This window comes from Lycium barbarum, chromosome 12 (genome assembly GCF_019175385.1).
Source record: "Lycium barbarum isolate Lr01 chromosome 12, ASM1917538v2, whole genome shotgun sequence".
Taxonomy (NCBI): domain Eukaryota; kingdom Viridiplantae; phylum Streptophyta; class Magnoliopsida; order Solanales; family Solanaceae; genus Lycium; species Lycium barbarum.
The window spans coordinates 101,361,711-101,379,764 of NC_083348.1; the positions used below are offsets into that span (position 1 = coordinate 101,361,711).

Sequence of the window (18,054 nt, forward strand, 5' to 3'; positions counted from 1 at the left end):
GTGCATTCAGTTAATGGCGGAGCTAGGATTCATATTAAGGGGTGTCAAAAAATGTAAAAATGTCGTGACCTAGGCTTGAGCCCGTGATCTCAATGACTTTTTGCAACCCCTTAACCGCTACGCTAAACTTTCAACATGTGTTAAAGGGTGTCAACACTAGTATACATACCTATAAAACCAAAATTTCACCTATATATACAATGTAATTTTCCGGCGAAGGGGTGTCGCCCTCAAGTCAAGGTGGCTCCGCCCCTGTATTCAGTGGGCTCGATTTAATTCTGACATTTTCCTTAGATACTGTTTCTTCTAACATTTTCCAGATTCTGTTGTTAATTTTCTTAAATTTCCAGTTTAACTAGTTTTTCGGATACAGGTTTATTAACAACAAATTCTAAAAGAACAAATAAACAACAAGCGAAAATTGGACATTGAGCTGATTGGATCATGAGTCATGACTCATCGTTTAGTTCAATAATTAACTAGTCTATTTTTATTCAAGCAAACATTGAAATGGTATAATCAAGCTTTTTATTTTGAAAAGCGGTCTTGAATATCTCTTTGGCACTGAAGTGTGAATTAAAATCTGTTAGAACAAATGCAATAGGAGAATAGTTAATTTCTTGCAATTATTTCCGCAGAAATCATACAGTGAGAGTCTTCACAGTTTTTTGTTTTAGATAGCTAGTATCTTAATTAATTTATCAAAGCTCTAACAGCAAGTTTACTCTAGAAAGCCTTTTCCACCCATTTGCTAGAGAGCCTGTTGATAGCTTCGCTAGAGTAATTTGCACAGTGCCTTTAACTAACTCAAATCAACTACTGATATGCAGGGGAAAAAAAGATGCATAATTATATCAGGCTTTCTGGTAGATGTCCCCTAATAATTGCATATTCTTTAGAAATTTTACGGAAAAGAAAGAGAAAAAAGCTAGTAAAAAGTTGAGTAAAGCCCAGTTTACTCCCTTAACATTTTGGGTTTGGGAAACAATACCCCCTTCACATTTTGAATGGCACAATAAACCCCCCTTGAGTAATGAAATAAGCGTTTAACTTCTAATAATTGTAGATTGATGGTATAAATGTTTCCCCACTATATCATGTTACCTTGAATACAATTAAATGTGTTGGAACGCAACATGCATCAATAAAATGAGAGTTGCTAAATTGCCACACTAATTTGACCCAAATTTGGCCATACTTATGTAAAAACCACCATAACCTCTATTGTACAATTTTAAATTAAGATAAACTTTGAGAAGAAAAGATAGAAATGACATTAACTAAGCATAATTTATTAAATTTGACCTAAATAGTCATATGAATTTACCCCATTTGGACCATTGTGGCCAAAATAGTGTGGCAAAGAAAAACCTTATTGCGATAAAATTAATAGCTTGAAAAATAAGACAAATAACCAACATCTACAACTATTGCATAAAAGCATTGTTTTAAAAGGCAGTGTCAGGACTCGCCCCGAGGCGAGCCTCGGGGCAGGGCAGTGGCAAAACGCTCTGGGGCTAACGTGCGGGGCTTAGTTCCTATGAGGCTTACGACCTAAGCGCCCAACCGTACGCCTTAAACACGCCCAACGCCCAGGGTTCGCCTAACAGTTCTTACACAAATTATATTTTAAATTCCTTAATTAAAATCATTCACCCTCATAATTGTTTAACAAAATAATGATACTTAATAGTTTTTCATCTATAGAAATAGAAGATTGGGTGTAACTCATTTAACAAGTCGTAGTATTGGATATTTACTATTTGAGAACGTCGTGAGGGTGAATATCACTTATTTTTAAAAAAAAAAACACATAGCGGAATTGTACATTTTCACTTGTCATTGGTCATAAGTCCTATATATAAGAATTATCATATAATTTTATTTTTTGTTCATGAAGAAGTTATGTTTTAATTGTAATATTGATAAATTTTATTGATGATTTGCTTATAGGGAGATAAAATAAATAGTATGATAGTAATAGTGTTTTAAGAAACTGTGTTTTTTTCCGTGTTTGAAAGTTAAAATGTTAGAATTGTTTTGCATTTCATAATAACTTTTATTTCATTGTATTGTTTATACTTGTAAAATTATGTTATATATAATTATAAGTTATAAGCGGTGTATAATGAGCTTTGATCATTTTTTTTGTGAGGATCAAGCGCGCGCGCGCGCTCACACACACACACACATACATACATATATATATATATTTCATTTATTTACAGTTTTCTTTTATTTTTTTTATGTAATTTTACCTATTTAAAAATATTTATTGTAATTATATTATTTTAAGAAATACTAAAAATTAAATACTCATGGGGCTTACGCCCCGTGCCTCGAGGCTTACGCCTCGTCGAAGCGTATATAAAACGCCCCGCCTTACGCTCCCGCCTTTTAAAACACTGCATAAAAGTTTATTTACACTGTCAATGGATCTAACATAAATCCATGCAATTACAATATTTCAGATTATGTATTACTATGAAGGTTAAGCGGCTGAGCCGTCTGGATCTTTTGTTTATATCATTTTCTCGGTTCTAATGGAATTTGTTATATTAAGTAATATATTCTTCAATGCAAAGATCTTTTATACTATTTAGTCACTTAAAAGAATATATACGGTTAAGCCTCCTTAAAATATGTAATTTATAATTTTAAAAATAAAACATGTTACTTATTACATACAACTGGTAAAGATGACCCGGTGATATATGAGCGCGGAACTTTTTTAACCCAAAAAATAACGTTTGGAACCAAACTAACCCTTTAAAAAAAAGAACAAAACTAGGCTTCACGCACAGAATCTGTGCGTGAAATCCTATTTTCCCCGACCCCGATCTTTGTTCTTTCGAAATCAAACTCAAAATTAAGCTTTTTTCCGTACTTTGACCGAAGATTAGTCACGTTTCAAAATACTGGAATATAAATATTTTATATAGAACTTAATATTTTTTTTAGCGTAAAATAATGTCGGCTCATTACATCAAGTATACATATATGTTTGGATCGTCGTTTTAGGGCTTGTAAAGTGCCTCGAAGTAAGTTTGGAAACTTGTTATCTTTAAGTTTTTTTTCGCACTTTGACCGAAGATTAGTCACGTTTCAAAACGTCGGAATATAAATATTTTACATAGAACTTAATATTTTTTTTAGCGTACAATAATATCGGCTTATTACATCAAGTATACATATACATTTGGATAGTCGTTTTAGGGGTTGTAAAGTGCTCCGAATTAAGTTTGGGATGCATGGCGTGTAGTCAAATCAAGCATGGGGTGTAAATACACTTGTATTGCGCATTGAAATGTTGCGCAATATGAATTAATGTCTATTAAAACGGTCAAATAATGCAGCATTGTATTGTCAAATCGGTCCTTTATATGTCATAAAAAGCTGAAATTGGCATGCATGATGTATTATCAAATCAAGCATGGGTGTCATAAAAAAGCTGAAATTGGCATGCATGATGTGTTGTCAAATCGATCCTTTATGTGTGATAAAAAAAGCTGTAATTTTCAACCATGATATGTTGTCAAATCATGTTATATTGCGCATTGAAATGTTGCGCAATATGAAATAAATTCAAATAAAACGGTCAAAAAATGCAGTACTATATATAACATGATTGACAAACAACTAGTATTCACTTTAAAACGAGTTATCATGACATTCTACACCCAATTTGGTAATCTTGATTCTATTACATGTTTTACCCTGGCAAACATATTTGAAGCAATGGGTACGACATGGGAACTAGATGATGATGATTTTCATTATTCAAATAACCCTAACAAAAGATTCAGTCGAGAATACAATAAAAGAATGAGAGAGGAGTGGAATTGGCGTGTTAGGGAGGCTGAAGCACTGGAGCAAAATTTAGCTTCAGTAGGGCTTAAACACCCAAAAAACCGTGCTATGTCAATGCCTCGTGGAACTCCACAAGATTTTAATTTTGCTCTTAATCATTTTCGCGAAGAGAACAATCGGATGCAAATACGTTACCATAGGGTAGAATATGGTGTACAATCTAACACAAGATTTAGATCCAAGTGGGATTCGGACTGTGAAATGTCCGATAAAGATTAATATTTTTCTTATAATAAGGTAAGTAGGTAGGGTCATAAAGCCCCCCCCCCCCCCGAGGGTACTTGGGGGTTTGCAACTATATAAGTGGCCCTTTCTTTTGTTATTAGACTACAACGTATTCAATGTCGAGTAGTAGAAACGCAGCTTGGTCTTTACTCCTTCCAAAAGAACCAAATATTTAGCAGTGATGATGAGAGTTCAAATCATAGCAGTTTTTCAAGTAATAATAGTGATTTCAAACTAGACGAATTGAATCCTCACCTTCTTATAGAGTGTAATGATGATTTCTGCGGTGTGAAATATTCAGATCTGCGAGAATATTATTGCGGGTTACGCCGAAAATGGTCACATCGGCTTGCTGAATCAGAACGTCTTGTTCATGACTTGAAAAATCTCAACGCTCCAATCCCAACAAGGTACTCAATAACCATGCCTCGAGTAGGTCCAGAAACTTGCGAGTTTGCCGTACAAAGGATTAGAAAAGAAAACAACAGAATGCTGGCAAGACGTTGTAGATTTGTCACGACCCAACCCCGTAGGCCGTGACTGGCGCCCTACTTGGGCACCCTGACATACCTATCCATATTTGATCACACACAAATAGCATATACGGCCATAATTACTATATGCCATCTCAAACTATATCAAACTGTTCAAACACATCTCAACGCAACCGTATGCGGATATATATGTATAGATGTCAAAAAGCCAGCAAGGCTATCAAATATGTCAAAAGCCGACAAGGCTGTCAAATGGCACAACGGCCCAAAACGCATATACAAATGCACGCCGACAAGGCTGCCACAACATATACAAAATGCACGCCGACGAGGCTGCCATAACGAATAGAGTCATGCAAACACATCCGTACAGAAGTAGGCACACACACCCACAAATACGTCTACAGACCTCTAAACAGACAAACCGAATCATATGGCGGGACAGGGCCCCGCCGTGCCCCTGAACAAATGCATATATACATAGCGAACGAATATATACCAAAATGTGTGCTCTGAAATGAGAAGAGCACTCCAAACAGCAGAAGAGGGTGTCCTAAATGGGTAGATCACCAAACTGTGCGTCTGTACCTGCGGGCATGAAACGCAGCCCCCCCGAAGAAAGGGGGTCAGTACGAAATATGTACTGAGTATGCAAAGCAGAATATACAGAAAGCAAATCTGAGACATAAACGAAATGGAAGTACCAATCCAACATATCAAAATGTTTACTTTCAAAATATAAGTCATGCATAAGGTACAGAAGAATATGGTCGCCCACCCGTCGATGGCGCCATAACACAGCATAACACCAGAAAGTTTCAAATCTCCGTATCCCCGTCACATATCACATCACAACATAACGCCATACACAGCATAACACCAAATATATGTGGAACCCGACCCTCGTTTGCGAGTAGCTCGGAGAACCATAAACACAGCATAACTTCGGAGTATATCAAAGCGCGCACGATAACAGAACCGGCCCGGGAACCGGCGAAAGATATAACAGAACGCACGAGCAGAGTCATGAGTAACCATATGCATAAAATCATTATCATAGACTCAAATATAAGTAAAATGATCATACTTGAAAATCGAAATAATAGTCATAACGAATTCTTTCAAAAGTTCCCGAATTACATAAAGGAAAGTCGCGGGGCCCACGGACGGGTATTTACCCGAGTCGGGCCCGCCTATGGAAAACATACTCATTATATGCCATATAAACTTCTACAAAAATTATTGAAGCAATCCGAGCCTTTCTGTGAAAGATATGGCGTTTACAAATTACGAAATTCTTTAAAGTGAAACCTTTTTATGCAAAGTTCGGAAAGCGATTATTTCAAAGACATAATGGTTCATATTTCATCAAATCATACATAAGAGTGTCAAGGAATATTTATAAGGCTCATAACATGCTCGGATTTCGAATCTTAGAATTTTCCTCAAGGCTTATAATCTAGCCTATTGAAAACTAAGGCATGCCAAAAGAAAGAAGGGTTGCGCTTTACATACCTCGTACGCGCTCCAAGTTTGCCCAACTAAAATTAATCCCAACCTACGCCTCGGGCTCCCCAAGGCCTATGAATACGCCAACGAATATCAAACATTAGCCATAGGTACTTAAGTCATTTATTCCAACTAATTCTAAATTCTACATAAAATTCGGCAGCACTTCCCCTGTAAATAGGCTAACCCGAGAATTTAACTCGCTCAAAATCAGCAACAACAACCACAATAACCAACCTAGCAACATCGATAATCAATTCGAAAGGCAAAATAACATTAATAGCTCTTTTTTACACCATACGACAACTTTCCAAATATTCAATTCAACGGTTTACCTCAAAGCCAACATCAACACTTATACATTCAAATACTAACCCAAACCCATACTAACAACATCCAAGAACATTCTAAACAATTCACATAATATTTCCAACAATCCACAATTTTTCCATCTATGGCCGAAAACAGCCCCCTAGCGTAGAGCAGCCCCCTTTTCACTTCTTATACCGTATTTCATGCAATCTTTTAAGCAAATTTAATGAAATACTGCAGCAGCTACACCACAACTACATCATCTATCCATATGCAAGTAAACCACATTATTATCATTATAATCCTTATAACAACCCACAACAAATTTAACTCCAACTCTAACCATTAAATTCCTTCATTCTCATCACATAATTCATGATAACAACAACAATAATCATATGAGCATAATCATATCCTTAATCCTTTCAATTCAGCAAGGATAACAACATGTCCATAAAACAATACAACTTTAAATTTAACCATTTAATTCCTCCATAATGCTACTAAAATCAATTCATCATTCTTACTCAAAACACCCCCCCTTACACGGCTCAATTTATAATTCAACATCAACATACATAACCCGTTTGTATTCAACACACATCTACCAAGCTATACAAGTCTAAACTACCTCCAAAACATGTAGAAAAGAATTAAATCTTACCTTAGAGACAAGCTCTAATTTTTCACCATGAAATGTCTTCAAGAAAGTCATGGCTACCATGAGCTCCATCTTTTTCCTCCTCTTAATCTTCAAATCTCTCCAATTAATTGTGTAGAAGGGGGCAAAAATGGGCTGGCGTGAACAGTGGCGGCGTGAACAGTAGCGCCGCCGTGAATAGTGCGCCGTGAACAGTACGCCGCCCGTGAATAGTAGTCCCGCCGTGAACAGTTGCCGGAACAGTACCCGCGATCTTCTCTCTCTCTCTAGGCTTGAGAGCCCCTCTCTCTAAGACCTAATTTGCAAGACTAATTTGTGGTATAAGTGATGACTTAGTCTTCCACTTATGCCTATATATTTTATCTTTACAAAGTGGACATGTGTCAATTTTGCATGACATGTGTCCATCTTTATTCAAGTCCAACCAAATCTCGCCACGTGTCGTAGGGCCCACTTTTCGATAATTAGATTAATTAATCACTAATCCCCACTTAATAATCTAATCATGGTAAATTAATCCCAACTTTCCATTAATATTTTTACACAAAGTAAAATTCATAAGCAATTCATTTTCTAATAGAGACCGGAAATTAAAGATTTCTGTTTCGTGCCCGAAAATGATCCCGTCTTTAACTTTAGTCGATTTTCTTGCGAATAACTCGACGTATAAAATTACGGGGTATAACATCCTCCCCCCCTTTGGAACATTCGTCCTCGAATGTTAAACTTGTCCCATAGGGTCTTACAAAAATTTCGGGGGAATCTCTTTTATTGCTATCACATGTAGTCTCTTTCTTAGCATACCAATATTCTTGTACAACTTGTATAAAATATATCCAATCTTAGTCGTAGTCTTTCCTTCTCTTGGTTCATTCTGCTTTTCATATCTCATCCTCCTTTTATTTCTAGGAAAATTTTGGCAGAATTTCCTTTGTATTTCTTACTATCCCAAAACCTGCACGCAGAAAATACCAACAATGCCTCACAGGGCCAACATTTATATGTATATCTCATATCGTATCATAGCCACACAGGGCTCCCAATATCAGCAATAATACGAAAATGATGGACTTACCTCGTATGTCTAATCCAAACTGCGCCTGTTACACTTTCCTGTTTACTTTCCCTTTCAATCTTTAACTTTACATTTCGATCGTACTTCAAATACCTTACCCGACATACATTCTTCGTACCGTTGCTCACCTGCGTACTTTGTAACTTCCAATATCATCAGTCACTTTCTTCGGTCGATGCCGTTCTACTGCTGAAATCAAGGGTTAGTATAAGGAATTTCATTTCCTATGACTGGGCTCTATCGCACGATCTTAGATATGAAAGAAAGGTAACATCCTAAATGCCCTGTAGCCTCCTGTTTATAGATGTGGTGCACAACACATCGATAAACAAGACTCTACTAGACACGGTCTGTAGACACTCCTAGGACGAACTGCTTTGATACCACTTCTGTCACGACCCAACCCCGTAGGCCGTGACTGGCGCCCTACTTGGGCACCCTGACATACCTATCCATATTTGATCACACACAAATAGCATATACGGCCATAATTACTATATGCCATCTCAAACTATATCAAACTGTTCAAACACATCTCAACGCAACCGTATGCGGATATATATGTATAGATGTCAAAAAGCCAGCAAGGCTATCAAATATGTCAAAAGCCGACAAGGCTGTCAAATGGCACAACGGCCCAAAACGCATATACAAATGCACGCCGACAAGGCTGCCACAACATATACAAAATGCACGCCGACGAGGCTGCCATAACGAATAGAGTCATGCAAACACATCCGTACAGAAGTAGGCACACACACCCACAAATACGTCTACAGACCTCTAAACAGACAAACCGAATCATATGGCGGGACAGGGCCCCGCCGTGCCCCTGAACAAATGCATATATACATAGCGAACGAATATATACCAAAATGTGTGCTCTGAAATGAGAAGAGCACTCCAAACAGCAGAAGAGGGTGTCCTAAATGGGTAGATCACCAAACTGTGCGTCTGTACCTGCGGGCATGAAACGCAGCCCCCCCGAAGAAAGGGGGTCAGTACGAAATATGTACTGAGTATGCAAAGCAGAATATACAGAAAGCAAATCTGAGACATAAACGAAATGGAAGTACCAATCCAACATATCAAAATGTTTACTTTCAAAATATAAGTCATGCATAAGGTACAGAAGAATATGGTCGCCCACCCGTCGATGGCGCCATAACACAGCATAACACCAGAAAGTTTCAAATCTCCGTATCCCCGTCACATATCACATCACAACATAACGCCATACACAGCATAACACCAAATATATGTGGAACCCGACCCTCGTTTGCGAGTAGCTCGGAGAACCATAAACACAGCATAACTTCGGAGTATATCAAAGCGCGCACGATAACAGAACCGGCCCGGGAACCGGCGAAAGATATAACAGAACGCACGAGCAGAGTCATGAGTAACCATATGCATAAAATCATTATCATAGACTCAAATATAAGTAAAATGATCATACTTGAAAATCGAAATAATAGTCATAACGAATTCTTTCAAAAGTTCCCGAATTACATAAAGGAAAGTCGCGGGGCCCACGGACGGGTATTTACCCGAGTCGGGCCCGCCTATGGAAAACATACTCATTATATGCCATATAAACTTCTACAAAAATTATTGAAGCAATCCGAGCCTTTCTGTGAAAGATATGGCGTTTACAAATTACGAAATTCTTTAAAGTGAAACCTTTTTATGCAAAGTTCGGAAAGCGATTATTTCAAAGACATAATGGTTCATATTTCATCAAATCATACATAAGAGTGTCAAGGAATATTTATAAGGCTCATAACATGCTCGGATTTCGAATCTTAGAATTTTCCTCAAGGCTTATAATCTAGCCTATTGAAAACTAAGGCATGCCAAAAGAAAGAAGGGTTGCGCTTTACATACCTCGTACGCGCTCCAAGTTTGCCCAACTAAAATTAATCCCAACCTACGCCTCGGGCTCCCCAAGGCCTATGAATACGCCAACGAATATCAAACATTAGCCATAGGTACTTAAGTCATTTATTCCAACTAATTCTAAATTCTACATAAAATTCGGCAGCACTTCCCCTGTAAATAGGCTAACCCGAGAATTTAACTCGCTCAAAATCAGCAACAACAACCACAATAACCAACCTAGCAACATCGATAATCAATTCGAAAGGCAAAATAACATTAATAGCTCTTTTTTACACCATACGACAACTTTCCAAATATTCAATTCAACGGTTTACCTCAAAGCCAACATCAACACTTATACATTCAAATACTAACCCAAACCCATACTAACAACATCCAAGAACATTCTAAACAATTCACATAATATTTCCAACAATCCACAATTTTTCCATCTATGGCCGAAAACAGCCCCCTAGCGTAGAGCAGCCCCCTTTTCACTTCTTATACCGTATTTCATGCAATCTTTTAAGCAAATTTAATGAAATACTGCAGCAGCTACACCACAACTACATCATCTATCCATATGCAAGTAAACCACATTATTATCATTATAATCCTTATAACAACCCACAACAAATTTAACTCCAACTCTAACCATTAAATTCCTTCATTCTCATCACATAATTCATGATAACAACAACAATAATCATATGAGCATAATCATATCCTTAATCCTTTCAATTCAGCAAGGATAACAACATGTCCATAAAACAATACAACTTTAAATTTAACCATTTAATTCCTCCATAATGCTACTAAAATCAATTCATCATTCTTACTCAAAACACCCCCCCTTACACGGCTCAATTTATAATTCAACATCAACATACATAACCCGTTTGTATTCAACACACATCTACCAAGCTATACAAGTCTAAACTACCTCCAAAACATGTAGAAAAGAATTAAATCTTACCTTAGAGACAAGCTCTAATTTTTCACCATGAAATGTCTTCAAGAAAGTCATGGCTACCATGAGCTCCATCTTTTTCCTCCTCTTAATCTTCAAATCTCTCCAATTAATTGTGTAGAAGGGGGCAAAAATGGGCTGGCGTGAACAGTGGCGGCGTGAACAGTAGCGCCGCCGTGAATAGTGCGCCGTGAACAGTACGCCGCCCGTGAATAGTAGTCCCGCCGTGAACAGTTGCCGGAACAGTACCCGCGATCTTCTCTCTCTCTCTAGGCTTGAGAGCCCCTCTCTCTAAGACCTAATTTGCAAGACTAATTTGTGGTATAAGTGATGACTTAGTCTTCCACTTATGCCTATATATTTTATCTTTACAAAGTGGACATGTGTCAATTTTGCATGACATGTGTCCATCTTTATTCAAGTCCAACCAAATCTCGCCACGTGTCGTAGGGCCCACTTTTCGATAATTAGATTAATTAATCACTAATCCCCACTTAATAATCTAATCATGGTAAATTAATCCCAACTTTCCATTAATATTTTTACACAAAGTAAAATTCATAAGCAATTCATTTTCTAATAGAGACCGGAAATTAAAGATTTCTGTTTCGTGCCCGAAAATGATCCCGTCTTTAACTTGAGTCGATTTTCTTGCGAATAACTCGACGTATAAAATTACGGGGTATAACAAGATTTTACATGCTAAAATTGGCCAAAGAACAAGCATCATCAACCGGTAGAGAACTAACATCTCCTGAAAAAAAAATGTGTGTTAAGAGACCGCCAATATTGTTCTGAGGACGATATTGAGGACTTTTATTCTGATGACGATTAGGGTCTGTTTAGGCTCATTGTCTTAGATTATGGGTCATTTAAGTTTCGGACTAAGGCTGTTAATTTGTATTTTTATTCTATGATGAAGTCATCAATTTGAATTAGTTTGGCACGTTTTTAATTTGCTTTTATTGTTAAAGTCTATTATTAATTTATATAAGCACCTTAGAGTTAATAGACATAAAAAGTTCAACAATTGACAATTTAACAAAGAAACACAAATAAATTAGTACATAAATATCAAGATACAAAACAATCTGCTGTTAATTGAGACATGTTTTTGGGAGTGCAAAAGTGTGTTGAAAGGGTGAAAATTGAGGAAATGAAAGAGAAGAGTATGCTGGAAATGGGAGGCTTCTGGTGGGTTTTTGTTACGCCTTTCACGCACAGATTCTATGCGTGAAGCCTAATTTTTATTTTTTTATTTTTTAAGGGTTAGTTTGGTTCCAAATGTTATTTTTTGGGTTAAAAATATTCTGGACTCGGTGATATACATAACTTAAAACGATTATAAAATCCTACAAGGATGAAAGATGTCAAATTCGCAGATTAACATATTTAACGTTTGCCCCTCAACTTTAACTTAAACAGTTAAAATCCTATAAAGATGAAAGATGTCAAATCGCAGATTAATATATTTGGCGTTTGCCTCTCAACTTTAACTTAAACGGTTAAAATCCCATAGAGATGAAAGATGTCAAATTGCAGATTAATATATTTGGCGCTTTCCCCTCAGCTTTAAGTTAAACGCTTAAAATCCTATAAAGGTGAAAGATGTCAAATCGCAGATTAATATATTTGGCATTTGCCCCTCAACTTTAGGGCAATTAATCAACAATAAGTTAGAAACGATAGATTTTTATCACTCCTAGCTAGCATCAACTAACATTAGATTCTATAGCTTGACCTTTGATCATAGACCGGTTCAAAATTAAGAAAAGCCGCCCTAGTAATAAATTTCTAGGTTTTAATAAGTTAAGAGTAATGTATTATTAGGAGTACAGTTTAAAAGAGAACTAGGGGTAGGCAGCTTTATATAGGCTAAATAATAGTTTAGCAATTGATACATTATATTCGTAAAAAGATGCTATGTCCTATACTTCTACGGAAGCAACAGCATAGGAAAAAAGAGACGATGTGTGAGACTGTATGACATAAATGCTGACATGATTTCTGAAGAGCAAAAAATTTAAATTCAACAGCAAATAATCCGAAATTTTTTAGGGTCGTTTGGTATGATCCTTGGATAAAATGTAGAATTATTTTATCCTGTGTTTGATAGAATTTTTTTTATTTTGATATAGCTAAACCCGGAATTATTTATATCATAATGTTAGGAAACTCATACGCGGCAAGAAACAATGTAATGAATTAATGTAATATAAAATTAAACACATATTTTTTAATAATGTCCCCGTATATCCTATAAACCAACATTTACCCAAAAAATATATCATTAAATAATCCTGTTATTACTTATTTATTTAATCTCTATATTATAATTCGTTCATTATCATTCCATTATAACTGGTTTGCAAACTAAAGTGACCTACTAAACCCTAAATGCAATTTGGATTATTACGCGGCCATTGAAAGAAGATGATGAAGCAAATTTCCTACTGGGGACCCGCCTATGTGAAAGCAATGCATGCATGTGGTCCTTTTTTCCCCTTACGTACACAGATAAAAAGGATCAAAAAGCTGCCAAAACCCTAATTATCTTTTGTACCACACTTCTTCAGTTATCTCTTCATCTTCTTAGTCATCTCCTTTTCATGAATTAAGGACCACAAAAAACTATCTTTTCATTTCTCTCCATTTTTAGCTTACATGACTTACCCCATCTTACTACATGTTTTTTTTTTGTTGGATCCCAAGCAATTCCAACACATATTATAAATTATACTTCAAATCTCAATCTCTCACTTGTCTCTTTCAACTTAACGAACACCCTTCCATTTTGTACTAGATCGATCTACTCCTATCCCTCTATCTTTTCCTTCTCCTCAAAGCAGCAGAAGCTTCGTACTCTTACCACATTCGGGATTGATATATCCAAAGTCAAAATAATTTATAAGAGTTTAAGTTATACTATATGAAGTTTACACTATCAACTTACCAATTATAACATTTCTAAGCTATCATATCATGCTTGATATTGAGAATTACTCCCAATTATTGCATGTCAACTTCACTGGCGGAGCCAAAAATCCTAAAGAGGGATTCAAAAAATAATATGCTAAAAGTACATCTATATATAAAGGGATTCAACATTCATACATATACATTACAAAAATTACTTAGTTCGGAGTATGAGGGTCAAACTAATAACTAATTTTTGGTATGAATTCGGACATAAAATCTTTAAGTTTATTTTACAATAAATTTGTCATATTCAGAAATTATGTAAAAGGTAACTAGTATAAGTTACACTAATTAACATTTCAAAATATTTAACAAGCACTTACAAAAATGTAGTTAAAGAAAAACCTGTTTGACTCTTTGAATATTAACTTTCTCACAAAAAGTGGAACAAAAGGAGTATTTACATATATACGTACAATCTACCTGCAAATTGGGGATTCAATTGAACCCCTTCACCATACATCACCTAACACTGTAAAAAGTCTTTAAATTATCGTGCACACAACATAAACTCATTTAAAAGAAAAAAATGCTGAAATTTTTAGCAGAAGAAGAAGCAGTCATCATTAGCTCACATTTTAGGTCTACTTGATAGGGTTATGCATTTAGAAAAAGTTGAATGAAACCACAACAGCTTAACTGTGAAGTATGGGATGAAGAACCTGATGCCAAAAAGATATATATTGCCTCTTACCTTATATAGGATAATAATACATTTTTTAACCTGGTTTACATCGAAGCAATAAGTGATCTCAAACAATTAATATCCAATCATGAGTTTTCTAGCTATAGAACTCATATATAGGAATAATTATGAGCAAAAGATTAAAAAACATACATGTGTTGTTATACATATTATATCAGTATCGAATTATTGAGTCACCGAGGCACATACCGATTGATGACCTGATCTGATCTTGAAAGTTGAATAGCTAGCCAGCACCTTAATGAATCTAATCCATGACATGAAACATTTGGTCACGAATAATATAGCACAATCACTCCACCTGATCGACAATACTGATATGATATATGTCTGCTCTGGTATCATGTTGAAGTCTATGATGACACTTCATCTAAAATATTAAGCTGTTATAAAGAGCTGCACAGTCAACAGAGAGGATCAACAATGATCTTAATTGGAGGGCTCTCTTCCCTCACTATTTTGAGAAGGTAGAAAATGGAAAGGTCTTATAGATTGGCTCGTGGAGTCAATAGAATGTCTAAAGGAATTTTCTGAACCGGAATTCAACATTTGAAAGTTGATTTCTTTCGGATCAAACTCTGACGACGATGCTCCCGCAATATTGTGTTGATGGAAAAATTGGGGCAATCCTGGTGGATAAACAACAACTTGTGAACCTAATGGCATACTAGACATTAAGTTGAAGTTGTGAATATCTTGATCATGTTGATGACATACTGAATTAGCCCCATGATGATGATGAGAATTTTCTGAATGAGCTAGGGATAAATTTGAAGGATCCCATTTCAGGAAATTAGAATAGGCATTATTATTAGATGGTTCCAATGGAACAATATCCCAATTGATGTTGCTATTGCTCTTAAGACCCTCTTTATTAATTTGAGAACCCCCAATTCCTAACATAGGATAAAGATTAGGGTTCAAATTTCCAGGAGGAATTTGCAACGGAGGCAATTCATCGATTTCATTCTTAGCTGCATTAAGCAACCAATCAACAACTTTACTTGGTTGATTAAGCCCTAATCTGTCTTGAAGATCATATAATTGAATAGCAGTTGGAACTGAAAGCCTTACGCGACGATCTCTTAGCCCTCTTACAGTGCAAACTTTGCTGTGCCTGTCTTTTCCTCCAAATGCTCGCGAGACACGAACAATTCTTGGATCTTTTAACCTTGTCCATGATGTTGTTGAGTTAGACGACGAAGAAGCCTTATTATTCGAAGTGCTTTTATTGCCATCATCGTCTGGATTGCCCTCCTGCTTGTTTACTTCTCTTGTAATCATCATATAATGTCTCTCATAATTGACGGGAAAAACAGCTCCCCTAGGGATATCTTCTGAACAAAAGGTAGTACTCCTTTTTTTCTTGGTAATATCTCTGCCTTTTCACTCAGATTAAAGTTTCTTTGTTCAGTGTGCTAGCTAGCTCCTTGATTTCTGTTTGATACCTTTAAAAAAAAAAAAAAAAAAGAACAATTACCTATTTAGCATAGAAAACGAGTAAGACTAATACCTTAAAAGAATTCTACAAAAACAACGCCTAAATCCCAAATAAATTGGGGTCGATTACTTGTCATTTATTGAGAGTGTAGTTGTAGCTGTATCAGTAGACTTTCTGCTACTGATATTCATTAAAAGAAAGTTAAGGTTGATATTACTAGAAACTAAAGAGAAAATGGAAATCACGAAATTGCAAGTATAAGCACTTAGAAATCATGTACAAATAATTTGTTTAAAAAAAAAAAAAATCCCAAATCAGCCATCTATTAGGCTGAAATTTGGCTAGGAAAATTTTGTATTTAACTAACAGTAAAATCTCTTTGTATAAATTGGATCTTATTAGAAAAAGACATGATATGAAGGTAAAGCGTGAAAATTGGCATGCCCTAGAATTTTTTGGAAATACCTGAATTAGATAGCTCTAGTTGAAGGGGCAGTGCTTAATTTCTTCAATTCAGCAAACAGTTGCAAAGAGGAATTTCTCTTTGATTTCAGAGAACAAACATTATAAGGAAACTTAGATAGTAATAGTAAGAGAGAAGATGCTGGACTCCAACCGACCATTTACATATAAGAAAGAAATGGACCACATGTTGCCACGTATTGTTTGGCATCTAACAGATAAATGTTATTGTGCCCGTCTATTTCTTATCAAATGCTCAGCACGCTTGCTGAGCTATCATGCCCCTTAAAATTAATGAATTGTGTAACTTAGTTTTAATTTCTCAGCTAATCTTGCCAAAAATAGGAGGCAAGTGTACCAGTTAGAAACAAGTCCTTAATTAGTAAAAGGCAATTTGTTTATGAACAAGAGTTTTATCTTTCGACAATAAAATGTTGGGGACCATTTTTCACGTAGAGAAAAGTTGGCCTTGATGCTTTATCGACAACTACAAAAGGCATTCTTGTTGAATTCGTATATATCACATGGGTCGACTGAAGCACGCCTTGCTACTTGTAAAATTCTCACGTTTTCTTTCAAATTAAGCTCAACACAATGATCCAAACATTTTAATCTTCAAGCTAAGCTTTAATTTGTATTATGGCATGGATGAAATAGTATATGTGTTCGGTGTGTGTGAACAAACTCTCACATTAGTAGCTGAAAAGAAAAAAAACTACTTATAAGTTCTGTATATTCTTAATGATGTGAAACCCTATGAGAAAAACTGTGCGAGTTTGGTCTAAAGTAGAAATATCACATGACCTTGTTAAGACTATCTTTGGATTGTTTTACCCCATTAATATGGTATTGCATTAGTTTATGGTCCGGGATAGTTTCCTGAAGTTGCTGTTTAAGATTTTCTCTTTATAGATTATTGGTTTGGTAGCTCATATATAAACAGAAACAATCAGTGGCGGCGAAGGTATGAATTTCAGAATTCAAAAATATGTACTCAGTATAATTTTTATACTTAGGAGGTTGAAGTGCTGACCATCTCGTCTAAAAATTTAAGTTATTAGAGAGAGCATACTTTTTTTTTCTCAATTATATCTTTGATATAGGAATTCAAAAGTCATATACGCAGTATAATTTTTCACTTATATACGCAGTACAATTTTTCAATGAATGCGATTTCGTTGAATCTCTTCGATAAATGAAACGTGGCTCCGCCACTGAGAATAACCAAGATAAGATGGATATGATCAAGTAATCTTGATAGGGAAGTCTTCTAAAAGTACTAGGAGCAATTCCAGGATCAGGACAGATCACGCAAATACTTTAAAGATTGGACAAACAAAAATAATACGAAGATAAGTGATTTTGCCAAGATCATGTGGTGTTTAATTAATTAACTTTTTACTCCAACAGGAATTAAAACAAATCACGTAATGGAGATAGCAACATGAAAGGGAAATGAGAAGACTTTC

General features: G+C 35.7%; 1 protein-coding gene across 10 annotated transcripts; it reads right to left on the reverse strand.

The window, feature by feature from the left end:
• Positions 1-4,753: 4,753 nt before the first annotated feature.
• LOC132623471 (transcription factor TCP17) lies at positions 4,754-16,745 on the reverse strand. 10 transcript variants are annotated; one of them, XR_009576250.1, is made up of 5 exons: positions 16,589-16,745; positions 14,872-16,130; positions 7,075-9,106; positions 6,105-6,170; positions 4,754-5,177 (listed from the first exon to the last, which is right to left on the reverse strand). XR_009576250.1 is itself a non-coding variant. In XM_060338223.1 (2 exons), the coding sequence occupies exon 2, from the start codon at positions 15,967-15,969 to the stop codon at positions 15,112-15,114; it is 858 nt and encodes a 285-aa protein (XP_060194206.1). In that variant the 5' UTR covers positions 15,970-16,130; positions 16,589-16,745; the 3' UTR covers positions 14,640-15,111. The 10 variants fall into 10 exon arrangements, 2 of the variants coding, with proteins under 2 accessions (XP_060194206.1, XP_060194207.1); XR_009576252.1 differs by adding exons at positions 10,034-10,099; positions 11,004-11,751 and having other exon boundaries at positions 4,754-9,106; XR_009576251.1 differs by lacking the exon at positions 6,105-6,170.
• Positions 16,746-18,054: the final 1,309 nt, after the last annotated feature.